Below are 16,629 nucleotides of genomic sequence, written 5' to 3'. Positions count from 1 at the left end.
ATTTGTTCCTTCACCTGAAGAAGGCCGCTTGTGTTGTGTCCGAAACGTCGTGAGAATTTGGTTGTTTTATTTTATTATTTTATTCTCATTCTACGTGACTTTACCGAAAGAACCAAAGAAGTACTCAAATTGTTAATGTTGTAGTGGGTTTACTCTCCAACACACCGGTTAGTGCTGTACTAGTATACACTATACACTACACTATAATTGTTACTGTAGTAGTGGGTTCACTCTCCAACACACAACCGGTTAGTGCTGTACTAGTATACACTACACTATAATTGTTAATGTAGTAGTGGGTTTACTCTCCAACACACAGCCGGTTAGTGCTGTACTAGTATACACTATACACTACACTATAATTGTTAATGTAGTAGTGGGTTTAATCTCCAACCCCCAACCGGTTAGTGCTGTACTAGTATACACTACACTATAATTGTTAATGTAGTAGTGGGTTTACTCTCCAACACACAACCGGTTAGTGCTGTACTAGTATACAATACACTATAATTGTTAATGTAGTAGTGGGTTTACTCTCCAACACACAACCGGTTAGTGCTGTACTAGAATACACTATACACTACACTATAATTGTTAATGTTGTAGTGGGTTTACTCTACAATACACTACCAGTTAGTGCTGTACTAGTATACACTATACGCTACACTATAATTGTTAATGTAGTAGTGCATATTCTTAGCTCTTTCGGTAAAGTCACGTTGAAGGGAAACAATAAAATAATAAAAATTCTCACGACGTTTCGACCATAACACAAACGGTCGTCATCAGGTGTGTCGGTTTGCATTAATCAATCAATGAATCAATAAATAAATTAATGCGAACCGACACACCTGATGACGACCGTTTGTGTTATGGTCGAAACGTCGTGAGAATTTGTTATTGCTTTATATATATTTTATTATTTTATTGTTTCCCTTCAACGTGACTTTACCGAAAGAGCTAAGAATATGAATTACTGCAGTCACGAAAGCTTTAAATCAAAATTTAATGTAGTAGTGGTTTAACTTTCTAACACACCGGTTAGTGCTGTACTAGTATACACTATACGCTACACTATAATCTGCTATACACAACACTATAATCGTTAATGTAGTAGTGGTTTTACTTTCTAACACACCGGTTAGTGCTGTACTAGTATACATTATACATTACCCTATACGCTACACTATAATTGTAAATGCAGTAGTGGGTTTACTGTCCAACACAACCGGTTTGGCACGCTTTGTTCATGTGACAAACCTTTCTAATTGGCTGTGTCGGGTGGTGGCGGTTTTAACGACATTTACGTGACCCAACCAAAAAAAAACCTAGATTATGGACTTCATAGATTTATAAAAAGATTACTGGCTCATGCCACCTCCATACGTTCCAATGGGAAAGCTGCTGCTGCTGCTGCTGAATCTGAATGCAACTTCTGTTGGACAGTTCTGCAGCCCTACTCAAGGGCCAACAGCAACGTCGTCGGACTGAGGACCCGGTGTGTCGTTACGCTGCTGCTGCTGCTGCACCGGTGTGGTGCCGCCAATTACGTCCACACAGTAAACCACCGTGGTCTGAGCTCATTCAACGAAGGAGGAACGGAAAAATGACACGAACCCTCTGTCTGTCTCAATCTGTGTCTATCTGTCTCTCTCTGCCTCTCTCCTGAAGCCCTCTCCCGTCATGGCCAGCAGCAGACTTTGAAATTGGCGTCCCGCTCTGGAAAACACGTCTTGCCACGCGCAAGATTAGACTTGAGTACATTGTGATCAGGGCACTGTTGTTCCCAAGAGCGCAGGGAGAGAGGTGCCACCTGCACATCGCAGACAAAGCCTGCGGTGGTTTGTAAAGTGGGAGAGCGGTGTTGCCGCCGCTAAGCGTGATCATAAAAAAAGAGTAATTTTCAAATTTGGCCTAAGACTGTCGTGCAGAAAATGTATTCACGCAGTTCGATCGTTCCGGCCGCAAAGCAAGACGGCGCCCGATGTCACAGCTAACGCTCGACGCAGCAAATACACCGGGGCGGGATGCCACCGGTTTCGATGACGTACGTGTACGCCATCGGAACGGAGTCGGAAGAAAAACTGATCTCGTACACTACCGCTTCCTCCGGCCACTAACCCATCCACCTACTCACTCATTTATTCACGCACCCACCTACCCACCCACTCACTTACTCACCCACTCACTCACTCACCCACCCATCCACTCACCCACCCACTCACCCACCCACCCACTCACCCACCCACTCACCCACCCACCCACTCACCCACTCACCCACCCACTCACCCACCCACCCACTCACCCACCCACCCACCCACTCACCCACCCACTCACCCACCCACCCACTCACCCACCCACCCACTCACCCACCCACCCACCCACTCACCCACCCACCCACCCACTCACCCACCCACCCACCCACTCACCCACCCACCCACCCACTCACCCACCCACCCACCCACTCACCCACCCACCCACCCACTCACCCACCCACCCACCCACTCACCCACCCACCCACCCATCCACCCACCCACCCACTCACCTCCCGGCTTCTCTGGCCTCTTCCCGTTCCAGCGGTCGGCGGTGGTTGAGGTGGTAGCTCGGCGGTCTGTGGGATCCAGGGTGCCGATCGGCCCGAACATGGAGGAGGGCGGCGGAGGGGAGCTGGGTTGGGAGCTCTGGGGTGACTGGCTTGCCGGGGTGGAGTGCTCTGTCGTGACCGCCACACAAAAGGGGAAATCTGCTCGTCAGTCGACCGGCTCCAGGCGCAGTTCAGGAATCACTCGCCTCCGACGGGAGACAAAACACTCGTTGCCAGGTATCACTCGTGGCCAGGTAGTTAACGTCTCTCCATGGTGGCTAGGAGATGTTAACTACCGCCACGGTGGCCAGACATGTTAACGATGTTGTCAGTGTGTGTGGTCCTAATCGAGTCATTTGCTGCGTAATTTTTTTCTAATTTGCTAAATGTGGACCCTGACGCTCGCACACAATGGGAGCCACAGTGGCTAGGAGATGTTAATGCCCATCACCTGGTATGCAGGAAGTTGTGGGTTTGATCCTGATCTTGACACCTGCTATATATATTTGGAGTTTGCCTGTCTCTCGCTCCCTGTGGTGGTCTCGTGGATTTTTACCCGGGTCCTCCGGTTTTTCCTCTCCACACTTAGACTCAACAAGCATTCAGAGCGTTTGACTACTGCCGCTATAAATGTCCACGTGGTGATGATGATGATAAGTCACTTCGTTGAGCTATCATTTGTGGTGGCCAGGTTGCTTCTGAAAATGAGCTATATGGCTCAGTGGGGGCCTTACCTGGTAAAATAGAAAAATATCATGGGACCTCCTTTGCCAGTACCAAAATATGAGAATAGGTTTTCCCCTTTTTTCTGGCAACAAAACAGGTGTTAAGATTTTGATTTAAAGCTTTCGTGACTGCAGTAATTCATATTCTTAGTTTTTTCGGCAAAGCCACGTTGAAGGGAAACAACAAAATAATAAAATATATAAAACAATAAAAAATTCTCACGACGTTTCGACCATAACTCAAACGGTCGTCTTCAGGTGTGTTGAGTTATGGTCGAAACGTCGTGAGAATTTTTTATTTTTTATATATATTTTATTATTTTGTTGTTTCCCTTCAACGTGGCTTTGCCGAAAAAACTAAGAATAGATGTTAAGATGTTAAAATACCAAACTGAAACCTTTTACAAGGAATCATGTCTGCATTAACCACATTTACATTTGGTCAGAATGCAAACAAAAAAACATACTCTGATAGTATATGCATTGTCTTTGAAACTGACTGATTGGTCCAGAGTATGTTTTTTTGTTTGCATTCTGACCACAAGTATATGTGGTTAATGCAGACATGATTTCTTGTAAAAGGTTTCAATTTGGTGTTTTAACATCTTAACACCTATATCCTTGGTTCTTTCGGTAAAGTCACCACGTAGAAGGGAAACAATAAAATAATAAAAATATAAAACAATAAAATTCTCACGACGTTTCGACTGCAACACAAGAAGCAATCACCATCAGGTGTGAAAACCACAACAAGAAAATTTGAAGAAAGTGGCGTTTTTTTTAACGTTAGCACCACGGAGAGCGATTTGACAGTTTGTTCAGATGGACGAGTCCATCTATGTCTGGAAAAGAGGAGGGGGGAGACGAAAAATAATGGATGCAGTCTGAAAGCCACCTTAAGCGTGATCAATCAATTAAGACCCGAAATGGTTTATCAAATCCTTCCAATTATTGCTAAGCCAGAATCCATCTTCTCGGTTGAAATTGTTTCTGTGTTTGTATATGTGGATAGCCTCGCCACTTTTTTCAAATTTTCTTGTTGTGATTTTCACACCTGATGATGATTGCTTGTGTTGCAGTCGAAACGTCGTGAGAATTTAATTGTTTATATATATTTAATTAATTAATTGTTTCCCTTCTACGTGACTTTACTGAAAGAACCAAGAATATGAATCCCTGCAGTCACGAAAGCTTTAAATCAAAATCTTAACACCTGTTTTGTTGCCAGAAAAACGGGGAATGGCCTTCTACGTGACGTTGTTCGTAGAAGGCCATTCGTTGCTCTTCCTCGATTGCACTACATTTCTGCGGCCGTCTGGAACGCTCTTCCCCTTCCGATATTAGGAAACTGCTCGAAGCTCTGATGCACTTCTAAATCATCGTCTAGATTGACAAACTAATTTCTTTAGAACTGCTTCTTGTTGTTGTTGTGTTTAGTTTGTCCTTCTTCCGCACCTACAATTAGCGCGGTTGGCTACGTACGGTCCGAAGGAAGTTTAACATGCATACATACTACACTCCACGTTATACACTATACACTACACACACTACTCATTATACACTATGCTATACACCACAATACATGACTACACTAAATTGAAAACGAATTTCTTTAGAACTGCTTGCTGTTGTGTTTAGTTTGTTGTCCTTCCTCCTGCACCTTCGATTAGCGAGGTTGGCTCACGTACGGTGTGAAAAAAGTTCAACACACATATTCTTGGTTCTTTCGGTAAAGTCACGTATAAGGGAAACAAAATAATAAAAATATAAAACAATAATTATTATTTTATTGTTTCCTTTCCACGCGACTTTACTGAAAGAACCAAGAATATGAATCCCTGCAGTCACGAAAGCTTTAAACCAAAGTTCAACACACATCAACAACAACAGCTGCCATTCGCCACTAAGTGGCAGTGACGTCACTACGGCACTTGTGCCAGGCTATGTGCACTTTTAAGGCCTCGCGAAGTGTCGAAGTTCAGTTACGATTTTTGTTTTTCCACGTAGTTTAATGGTAAAAAATAAACAAACACACACATACATTCACGCGCGTGTACACACATTGGTCCTGTCTCGCCACGGTCACACCCAGGCCTTAGGCTTTTGATGGGCAGCAAAAAGACAAAGATTGCCCATATAGCTCGGTACAGACTGTTGGGGCAAGTGGTGTTAGTGAGTAGCGCCTTATGAAGGCCCGTACGGCACACGAGGGGGTGGGTGGCCAGAACCACGCCCGGCCGCCTTTGTCTCCCCAGTGGCGAAGTTTACTACACACCGCACAAGGTGCTCATTTGAGGCCGAGGGGAGGCCGAGGACCCGTTTAGATTATCGTCACCGGCGTGGGCCCTGAGCTGGAATTGAACTCGGATCTCGTGCGAGCTCGCAGCGCTAACCGCTACACTGCTGGGCAGCAGTCACAGCCACACCGCCGCCCAGCGGCTCGGGGACTCGCGTCCACTCATCGTCACACAGGTGACTCTATAACTAGGGACTTCGCCGGCGGATTCCTAGCGACTGAATCGGCGCCCCACACACTCTCTCACCGGAGTTGCCGAATGCCGGCGACCAGGAGTTGGAGTCGAAGAGCGTGTACGGGCGCGAGATGTCGGAGAGGAGGCTGGGCCGGCATGACGAGGATGCCGATGAGGAGCAGGAGGTGGAGGAGGAGGTGAGGCCCATGCCGCCCTCACCGCGCTTGCCGTATGGCTCACTGAACACGGTGTGCATCTGCTGTCACCAAGAAGGGCAGGCGCCATTAGCATCCGCAGTGGCTAGGAGATGCCAACTGCCTCGCCTGGTATACGGGAGGTCGTGGGTTTCGATCCCGACCCTGACGATGCCTGCTGTATATCTTAAAACTATGTTAATTTTACCAGTGAAGGCCAACTGAGCTATGTAGCTATTTTTCAGAAGCCTCCTGGCCACCACGAATGACAGCTCAACGAAGTGGCTTAAACTAATCATAATCACGTGGACATTTATTGCAGTAGCCAGATACTCTGAATGTGTGACGTCGATTCGAAATGTGGAAGGCAACAACCGGAGGACCCGGAGAAAATCCACGTGACCACCACGGGGGAGGGGGGGTTGGGGAGAAAGAGAGACGTGCAAACTCCAAATATACAACAGGCCGTCAGGATGGGAATCGAACCCACGACCTCCTGTATACCAGGTGAGGTAGTTCAAATCTCCTAGCCATCGTGATGATGATGATGAGAGGCACGCAAACTCCGCATATACATCAGCAGGCATCACAATCCCGCACCATCACAACTCTGTATCCGGTGCCAACCCTGGCTGTGGTTCTCCACAAGCCCGGATGGACTGGTGCCAGCAACGGACGCCATCGGCGCTGGCGCTCCTTGAGACTCACCGTGAACGCGGTGCCGCCGCCGCCGCCGCCGCTGCCGCCACCCCCAAACGACGTTGGGAAGGGAGCCGGCATCCCGTGGCGTTCGGGAGACTGGTCCTGCCGCATCCGTCCCCCCATCTACACGGCACCAACACAAGCAGCGGGATCATCAGCAGTGGCAGCAGCAGCAGGCGTTGCACAAGCAGCAGTAGCACAAGCAGCAGCAGTGGCAGCAGTAGCAGCAGGAGCAACAGCACAAGCAGCAGCAACAATAGCATCAAGCAGGTCAGTGTCATTTTGATCTCAGCCATCTGCTGATGATAATAATAATAATGCCACTTATTTACCCAGTAAACCCTCGCCGAGTCCCACGACCCCCTTTCAAGAGGGTCCTGCCAATTGTTGCTCGTGGCGGGAAAGGATGAAGTTGCTTCTGTGCGCGATCTCAATTGAGTAATTTGCAGGAAATTTGTGGGCATTGCGATGTCATGGCCAATCCCGGTTATGAGAGGTAGGTTTTTTTTAATATCTATGGGAGGAAACTGGAGAACCTGCAGGAAACCAACACAGAACATGAGAAGAACACACAAACTCCATCATTAGACCTCCTTTGCCAGTACCAAAATGTAATAATAGGGTTTTTCCCCTTTTTTCTGGCAACATAACTGAAACCTTTTTGCGAGCATTCATGTCTGCATTAACCACAATACCTGCAGTCAAAATGCAAACAAAACACATACTATGATAATATATGCATTGTCCTTGAAACTGATTGGTCCACACCAAGGGACGGCTTTCTTTTGAGCCTCGACCCAATTGGTGCTCGACTCCACTCACACTGTAGAACAGGGGTAGAACACACAAACTCCACTTACTCTGTAGAACAGGGGTAGAACACACAAACTCCACTCACTCACTCTGTAGAACAGGAGTAGAACACACAAACTCCACTCACTCACTCTGTAGAACAGGGATAGAACACACAAACTCCACTCACTCACTCTGTAGAACAGGGGTAGAACACACAAACTTCACTCACTCACTCTGTAGAACAGGGCTAGAACACACAAACTCCACTCACTCTCTCACTCTGTAGAACAGGGCTAGAACACACAAACTCCACTCACTCACGCTGTAGAACAGGGCTAGAACACACAAACTCCACTCACTCACTCTGTAGAACAGGGCTAGAACACACAACCTCTACTCACTCTGTAGAACAGGACTAGAACACACAAACTCCACTCACTCACTCAGTAGAACAGGGGTAAAACACACAAACTCCACTCACTCACTATGTAGAACAGGGCTAGAACACACAAACTCCACTCACTCACTCTGGAGAACAGGAGTAGAACACACAAACTCCACTCACTCACTCTGTAGAACAGGTCTAGAACCCCCCATCTCCACTCACTCACTCACTCTGTAGAACAGGGCTAGAACACACAAACTCCACTCACTCACTCTGTAGAACAAGAGTAGAACACAAAAACTCCACTCACTCACTCTGGAGAACATGAATAAAACACACAAACTCCACTCACTCACTCTGTAGAACAGGGCTAGAACACACAAACTCCACTCACTCACGCTGTAGAACAGGGCTAGAACACACAAACTCCACTCACTCACTCTGTAGAACAGGGGTAGAACACACAAACTCCACTCACTTACTCTGTAGAACAGGAGTAGAACACACAAACTCCACTCACTCACTCTGTAGAACAGGGGTAGAACACACAAACTCCACTCACTCACTCTGTAGAACAGGGGTAGAACACACAAACTCCACTCACTCACTCTCACTGTAGAACAGGGGTAGAACACACAAACTCCACTCACTCACTCTGTAGAACAGGAGTAGAACACACAAACTCCACTCAATCACTCTGTAGAACAGGGCTAGAACACACAAACTCCACTCACTTACTCTCACTGTAGAACAGGGGTAGAACATACAAATTCCATTCACTCTCAAACTTACACTCACAAACTCACACTCACTTGCACATTACAGAATATTATCAACAATCCATGAACCCATCAACATCATCAAATATGCACCCCATCATGATAATTGACACCATCAACAACACTCTATCATGACCTATCCATACACCCATCATCAACATCATCAATCCACACACCCATCATTAAATCCATCATCAATCAAACATGAACATCAATCAATGCGTGACTCGGGGAGGCAGGTGGTGCAGGAGACAACAGTGGAGAGCAGGGGGGTGTGGGGAGTCTTGGTGTGTGTGTGGGGGGGGGGGGGAGGGGTTTGGGTTGCCCCAGGGCAGGCTGCGTACGAAGTTCGTCTTGACCACGGGAGCTCCTGGCGCCTGGCAGAAGTCGGGACGCCCACCGCCGCCACCCACGGCGTTGGTGCTGGCGCCAACCAAGGTCTCCCGCTCGCTCTCCATGGCCCGCACGTCGTACGTGTCCATGTCCTGTTCAGCCCAGAACAGGAAAGAGACGCGGGAGAGATCAAACTAAACGAAAACTCGAGAACTAGTTTTTTTTTTCATTTTTAACCAGGTGAGGGCTCACTGAGCTGTATAGCTCGTTTTCAGAAGCGACCTGGCCATCACAAATGATAGCTCCACGAAGCGGCTGGTCATCATCACGTGAAAATTTAGAGCACAGGACGTCGATTCTGAATGTGGAGAAAAATAACCGGAGGACGCGGAGAAAAATCCACACGACCACGGGGATAGCGAGAGAGACACAAACTCCAAATATACAGCAGCAGCAGGCATCGTCAGGGTCAGGATTGAACCCACAACCTCCTGTATACCAGGCGAGGGAGTTAACATCTCATAGCCACCGTGATGATAAGAGAGAGATAGACACGCAAACTCCAAATATAGAGCAGCAGGCATCGTCAGGGTCGGGATTGAACCCCCGAACTCCTGTATACCAGGCGAGGTAGTCAACATCTCCTAGCCACCGTGATGATGAGAGAGAGAGAGACGCAAACTCCAAATATACAGCAGCAGGCATCGTCAGGGTCGGGATTGAACCCACAACCTTCTGTATACCAGGCGAGGTAGTTAACATCTCCTAGCCACCGTGATGAGACAAGACACGCAAACTCCAAATATACAGCAGGTGTCAAGGGTCAGGATCGAACCCACGACCTCCTGCATACCAGGCGAGGTAGTTAACATCTCCTAGCCACCGTGATGATAAGAGACAGACAAGCAAACTCCAAATATACAGCAGGTGTCAAGGGTCAGGATCGAACCCACGACCTCCTGCATACCAGGCGAGGTAGTTAACATCCCCTAGCCACCGTGATGATAAGAGAGAGACAGACACGCAAACTCCAAATATACAGCAGGTGTCAAGGGTCAGGATCGAACCCACGACCTCCTGCATACCAGGCGAGGTAGTTAACATCTCCTAGCCACCGTGATGATAAGAGACAGACACGCAAACTCCAAATATACAGCAGGTGTCAAGGGTCAGGTTCGAACCCACGACCTCCTGCATACCAGGCGAGGTAGTTAACATCCCCTAGCCACCGTGATGATAAGAGAGAGACAGACACGCAAACTCCAAATATACAGCAGGTGTCAAGGGTCAGGATCGAACCCACGACCTCCTGCATACCAGGCGAGGTGGTTAACATCCCCTAGCCACCGTGATGATAAGAGAGAGACAGACACGCAAACTCCAAATAACACAGCAGGTGTCAAGGATCAGGATCGAACCCACGACCTCCTGCATAGCAGGCGAGGTAGTTAACATCTCCTAGCCACCGTGATGATAAGAGAGAAACAGACACGCAAACTCCAAATATACAGCAGGTGTCAAGGGTCAGGATCGAACCCACGACCTCCTGCATACCAGGCGAGGTGGTTAACATCCCCTAGCCACCGTGATGATAAGAGAGAGACAGACACGCAAACTCCAAATATACAGCAGGTGTCAAGGGTCAGGATCGAACCCACGACCTCCTGCACACCAGGCGAGGTGGTCAACATCCCCTAGCCACCGTGATGATAAGAGAGAGACAGACACGCAAACTCCAAATATACAGCAGGTGTCAAGGGTCAGGATCGAACCCACGACCTCCTGCACACCAGGCGAGGTGGTCAACATCCCCTAGCCACCGTGAGTGTCAACGGTGCCCCGTGGGCGGCATCGCGAACACGTGCACGCCGTTGCCACGCGAGCGGCACTCACCATCGACGACGGCTGCTTCATGCCGCCGTGGCCGGGCTGTCCCGACCCCGGCTGCAGGGGCACCCCCCACTGCCCGGACAGCCCGTAGGCGGACTCCCAGACGCACGGCCGGCTGGGGGAGTCGCAGGGCGGCTCCGTCACCCCGAGCCGCGTGCCGTACGTCTTCATCCGCCCTGCCGATTTATCCACCTGCTGCTGCTGCTGGTAATGAAGTGGATGCTGCTGCTGCTGCTGCTGATGGTGAAGGTTTGCAATCTGCGACAGCAGGTTAGCCAGAGGGCTCTTTTGAAAGAGCTGATGCTGTTGCTGCTGCTGCTGCTGCTGCAGCTGCTGTTGCTGAGCAAGGTGCTGCTGCACTAACTGCTGCTGCTGCTGTTGAACCAACTGCTGCTGCTGCTGCATGGAGAGTGGGTGTAAAGTCTTCCCGCCATAGTGTGGCCAGTTCTGAGCTTGGCTGTCGGACAAGGACTGTGGGAGAGAAGAAAAATCGCCAATGCTGAGACACGGACTGCATTAACTCATCCAGTACTGTGTTCACTCAGCACACTGCAGGTCACCACAACACACTCACTCAGCCACTCACCACACTGCAGGTCACAACAACACACTCACTCAGCCACTCACCACACTGCAGGTCACAACAACACACTCACTCAACCAACTCATCACACTGCAGGTCACAACAACACACTCACTCACTCAGCCACTCACCACACTGCAGGTCACAACACACTCACTCAGCCAACTCATCACACTGCAGGTCACAACAACACACTCACTCACTCAACCAACTCATCACACTGCAGGTAACAATAACACACTCACTCACTCAGCCACTCACCACACTGCAGGTCACAACACACTCACTCACTCAGCCACTCAACACACTGCAGGTCACAACAACACACTCACTCACTCAGCCACTCATCATCACACTGCAGGTCACAACAACTCACTCAGCCACTCATCACACTGCAGGTCACAGCAACTCATTCACTCAGCCACTCATCATCACACTGCAGGTCACAACAACACACTCACTCAGCCACTCATCATCACACTGCATGTCACAGCAACTCACTCACTCAACCACTCACCACACTGCAGGTCACAACAACACACTCACTCACTCAGCCACTCATCATCACACTGCAGGTCACAACAACTCACTCGCTCAACCAACTCACCACACTGCAGGTCACAACAACACACTCACTCACTCAACCAACTCATCACACTGCAGGTCACAACAACACACTCATTCAGCCACTCATCATTACACTGCAGGTCACAATAACACCCAAACTCACTCAGCCACTTACCACACTGCAGGTCACAACAACACACTCACTCAGCCACTCACCACACTGCAGGTCACAACAACACACTCACTCACTCAGCCACTCACCACACTGCAGGTCACAACAACACACTCACTCAGCCACACCACACTGCAGGTCACAACAACACACTCACTCAGCCACTCAACACACTGCAGGTCACAATAACACACTCACTCAGCCACTCATCATCACACTGCATGTCACAGCAACTCATTCACTCACTCAGCCACTCATCATCACACTGCAGGTCACAGCAACTAATTCACTCAGCCACTCACCACACTGCAGGTCACAATAACACACTCACTCACTCTGCCACTCATCATCACACTGCAGGTCACAACAACACACTCACTCAGCCACTCATCATCACACTGCAGGTCACAGCAACTCATTCACTCAACCACTCACCACACTGCAGGTCACAGCAACTCATTCACTCAGCCACTCATCATCACACTGCAGGTCACAACAACACACTCACTCACTCAGCCACTCATCATCACACTGCAGGTCACAGCAACTAATTCACTCAGCCACTCACCACACTGCAGGTCACAATAACACACTCACTCACTCAGCCACTCACCACACTGCAGGTCACAACAACACACTCACTCACTCAGCCACTCATCATCACACTGCAGGTCACAACAACACACTCACTCACTCAGCCACTCATCATCACACTGCAGGTCACAACAACACACTCACTCAGCCACTCATCATCACACTGCAGGTCACAACAACACACTCACTCACTCAGCCACTCATCATCACACTGCAGGTCACAACAACACACTCACTCACTCAGCCATTCACCACACTGCAGGGCACAACAACACACTCACTCACTCAGCCACTCAACACACTGCAGGTCACAACAACACACTCACTCAGCCACTCATCATCACACTGCAGGTCACAACAACTCATTCACTCACTCAGCCACTCACCACACTGCAGGTCACAACAACACACTCACTCACACAGCCACTCACCACACTGCAGGTCACAATAACACACTCACTCACTCAGCCACTCATCATCACACTGCAGGTCACAACAACATACTCACTCAGCCACTCATCATCACACTGCAGGTCACAACAACTCATTCACTCAGCCACTCACCACACTGCAGGTCACATTAACACACTCACTCAGCCACTCACCACACTGCAGGTCACAACAACACACTCACTCACTCAGCCACTCATCATTACACTGCAGGTCACAACAACTCATTCACTCACTCAGCCACTCACCACACTGCATGTCACAACAACACACTCACTCACTCAGCCACTCATCACACTGCAGGTCACAGCAACTCATTCACTCAGCCACTCACCACACTGCAGGTCACAACAACACACTCACTCAGCCACTCACCACACTGCAGGTCACAACAACTCATTCACTCACTCAGCCACTCATCACACTGCAGGTCACAACAACACACTCACTCACACAGCCACTCACCACACTGCAGGTCACAATAACACACTCACTCACTCAGCCACTCATCATCACACTGCAGGTCACAAGAACTCATTCACTCAGCCACTCATCATCACACTGCAGGTCACAACAACTCATTCACTCACTCAGCCACTCATCACATTGCACGTCACAATAACACACTCACTCACTCAGCCACTCATCATCACACTGCAGGTCACAAGAACTCATTCACTCAGCCACTCATCATCACACTGCAGGTCACAACAACTCATTCACTCACTCAGCCACTCACCACACTGCAGGTCACAACAACTCATTCACTCAGCCACTCATCATCACACAGCAGGTCTACTTTTTCCCGTACACTGTTCCACTTTGAAATTCCCTCCCACCGTCTCCTATAATAATGATCACCTCGGCTCTATTTGAGAATCGCGCCAAGTCTATTCAAACATTGATGACAGTGCTGTTTTTTGCGTGCCGTAGGGGTATTTTGCACCTTAGCTGAGCAACTGTGAGAAAAGAGAATTGATGCTCAGTGTTTCCGAGTCCGGCTAAGCCCATGGGTTCACCAGGTAAGGCCCCACTGAGCTGTGTAGTGCTTTTTCAGAAGCGACCCGGGCATCACAAACGATAGCTCAACGACGTGGATAATCACGTGGACATTTACAGCGGCCAAATGCTCAAAACGCGCGGCGATGTTGATTCGAAACGTGGAGGGGGGAAAAAAAAAAACGAAGGACCAGGAGAAAAAAAAATTCCACGCGACCATGGGGAGAGACACGCAGACTCCAAATACACAGCAGCAGGCATCGTCAGGGTTGGGATCACACCGACGACCTCCTGCACACCTGGCGAGGTAGCTAACACATCTCATCGCCACGTAGCGTCAACGTGCGCTCACCTGCACGGCCGGGGAGCCGGCGCGTCCTGCGCCGGGGGAGCGCGGTGGCGGGGCCGCCGCGGCCACGGCCGCCGCCAATGCGGCGGCGGCGGTGGCGGCCGCGGCCGCGGCCGCCCCCCCGTTCCCTACGGTGCCGGCCACGCGCTGCTGGCTGTAGGGGACGTGCGACGGCTTCCCCGTCGGGCTGTGGGCGCCCGGCGGGGCCTGCATGAATGGCGCCAGCAACGGAGCCGTCCCCGCCACCCCCGGCGGTGCCCCGGCCCCGCTGCCGGCGCCGTAGGGGAAACCGGGCACCGCCGGGTAGGAGAGCGACACTGCCGACGCCGGCGCCGGCTGCGGCTGCTGCTGCTGCTGCTGCGGCGGCGGCTGCGGCGGCGGTGGCATTGCGAAGGGCTGGGCCGGGTGGTCTGTGCAGGGCGGCACGAGGGGGCATGCGTGATGATGATTGTTACAGCTGCTGAAGAAGAACAGGGGGCTTTAGCCCTCTCTGGCAATCATAATAATAAAACAGGAGGCGTTATGTACTTATGTACATGTGCGTGTCTGCGGGGAGTGGTAGTGGAGCGGTTAGCGTGCTGCGCTTCCAACCCCGTCGACCCGAGTTCGATTCCCGCTCACGGCCGACACCGGTTACGATCATCTGAACCGGTCCTGGGCCTCCTCCCCTAGGTCGACTCAGCCTCAAATGAGTACCTGTGTGTGGTGTGTAAACGTTGTCACTTGGGAGACAAAGGTGGCCGGGCATAGTGCTGGTCACCCACTCCTTCATGTGACATTGCTGGCCTTCATAGGTGTTCGCTAACAACACTTGTCCTAACATTCTGTTCAGGCCATACGGGGATCTTTGTCTTTGGGTGAGTGGGTGAGTGGATGGGTGAGTGAGTGAGTGAGTGAATGGGTGAGTGGGTAAGTAAGTGAGTGGGTGATGAGTGGTTGAGTGGATTAGTGAGTGGATCAGCAGGTGGGTGAGGGAGTGGGTGAGACGGTGAGTCAGTGGGTGAGTGAGTGGGCGAGCAGATGAGTGAGCTGAAACAGTCGGAACTGGCACACTGTTAAACGGTTGGCAACTTGTTTGGCTGTGTTGGGTGGTGGAGAGTCTTACGACACATGGGTAAGCGAGATCATTATGTAGCCTCACCTACACATTTATTATGAAACAGGACTGTACATGTGCACGTATCTGTTTCTCTGTGTATGGGGAGTGGTGGAACAGTGGTTCGCGCACTGCATGAGTTCCATTCTCACTCATGGCCAACACCGCTGACGGATATCCGAGCCGGTCCTGCGCATCCCCCTAGGTCGACTCAACCTCAAATGAGTACCTGGTGCGGTGTGTAAACCTTGTCCCGCTGGGGAGACAAAGGCGGTCGGGCGTGGTGCTGACCACCCACTCCCTCGTGTGCCATTCCGACCTTCCTCGGTGCTCGCTAACAGCACTTGCCCCAACGGTATGCTAAAGCTATAAAGGCGACCTTTGTCTGTGTCTAGGCCTAGCCTAATGCCCGGCAAACGAACATTCCGAAGCGACTGCTTTCTGTTCACAATTCACATGGAAGTGTCTCGTGGTATTCAAAACAACTGGATGCAGTATGTGTGTTCCATTAGATTAATTATGGAATGTAGTATATTCTTGGTTCTTTCGGTAAAGTCACGTAGAAGGGAAATAATAAAATAAAAACCGCCACTTTTTTAAAAAAAATTGATTTGGTTTTCACACCTGATGACGATTGCTTGTGTTGCAATCGAAACATCATGAGAATTGTATTGTTTTATTTGTAGTTTTTTTATTATTTCCCTTCTACGTGGTGACTTTACCGAAAGAACCAAGAATATGAATCCCCGCAGTCACGAAAGCTTTAAATCGAAATTTATGGGGTTAGTGTTAGGGTAAGATATTCGATGACATAAAAAAATCGTAGGAAGTGCAGAACGGTACGATACGGATAGCGAGGGAAAACGGACGACAGCACCAGACAGGAAAGGCACAACCGTTTCCGGGTGTGGGATTTTATCGTTGATCTTGGGGGAAAATTGCATCGTTCTGGGGAACCTAA

At 49.8% G+C, this 16,629-nt stretch overlaps 1 protein-coding gene and 1 long non-coding RNA gene across 5 annotated transcripts in view; one reads left to right on the top strand and one right to left on the bottom strand.

Moving 5' to 3' along the window:
• SMG7 (SMG7 nonsense mediated mRNA decay factor) overlaps positions 1 to 16,629 on the bottom strand; it is a 90,491-nt gene that overhangs the window by 10,655 nt on the left and 63,207 nt on the right. For 3 of the 4 annotated variants that reach the window (XM_076055994.1, XM_076055996.1, XM_076055997.1), the window contains exons 17-22: positions 14,576 to 14,982; positions 10,862 to 11,329; positions 8,980 to 9,120; positions 6,683 to 6,799; positions 5,853 to 6,039; positions 2,546 to 2,713 (exon numbers count right to left, since the gene is read on the bottom strand). In XM_076055994.1, the coding sequence (XP_075912109.1) occupies positions 2,546 to 2,713; positions 5,853 to 6,039; positions 6,683 to 6,799; positions 8,980 to 9,120; positions 10,862 to 11,329; positions 14,576 to 14,982 (1,488 nt within the window). The remainder of the gene's footprint in view (positions 1 to 2,545; positions 2,714 to 5,852; positions 6,040 to 6,682; positions 6,800 to 8,979; positions 9,121 to 10,861; positions 11,330 to 14,575; positions 14,983 to 16,629) is intronic. The other variant, XM_076055995.1, reaches the window with a different exon arrangement.
• On the top strand, positions 11,522 to 12,135 carry LOC142907063 (uncharacterized). Its single transcript, XR_012930754.1, has 3 exons — positions 11,522 to 11,582; positions 11,622 to 11,712; positions 12,059 to 12,135. It is a non-coding gene; the product is annotated as an uncharacterized LOC142907063 (long non-coding RNA).

This window comes from Petromyzon marinus, chromosome 74 (genome assembly GCF_048934315.1).
Source record: "Petromyzon marinus isolate PM22_M1 ecotype Great Lakes invasive population chromosome 74, UKy_Petmar_22M1.pri1.0, whole genome shotgun sequence".
Lineage (NCBI taxonomy): Eukaryota > Metazoa > Chordata > Hyperoartia > Petromyzontiformes > Petromyzontidae > Petromyzon > Petromyzon marinus.
This window is presented reverse-complemented; position numbering and strand designations above follow the sequence as displayed.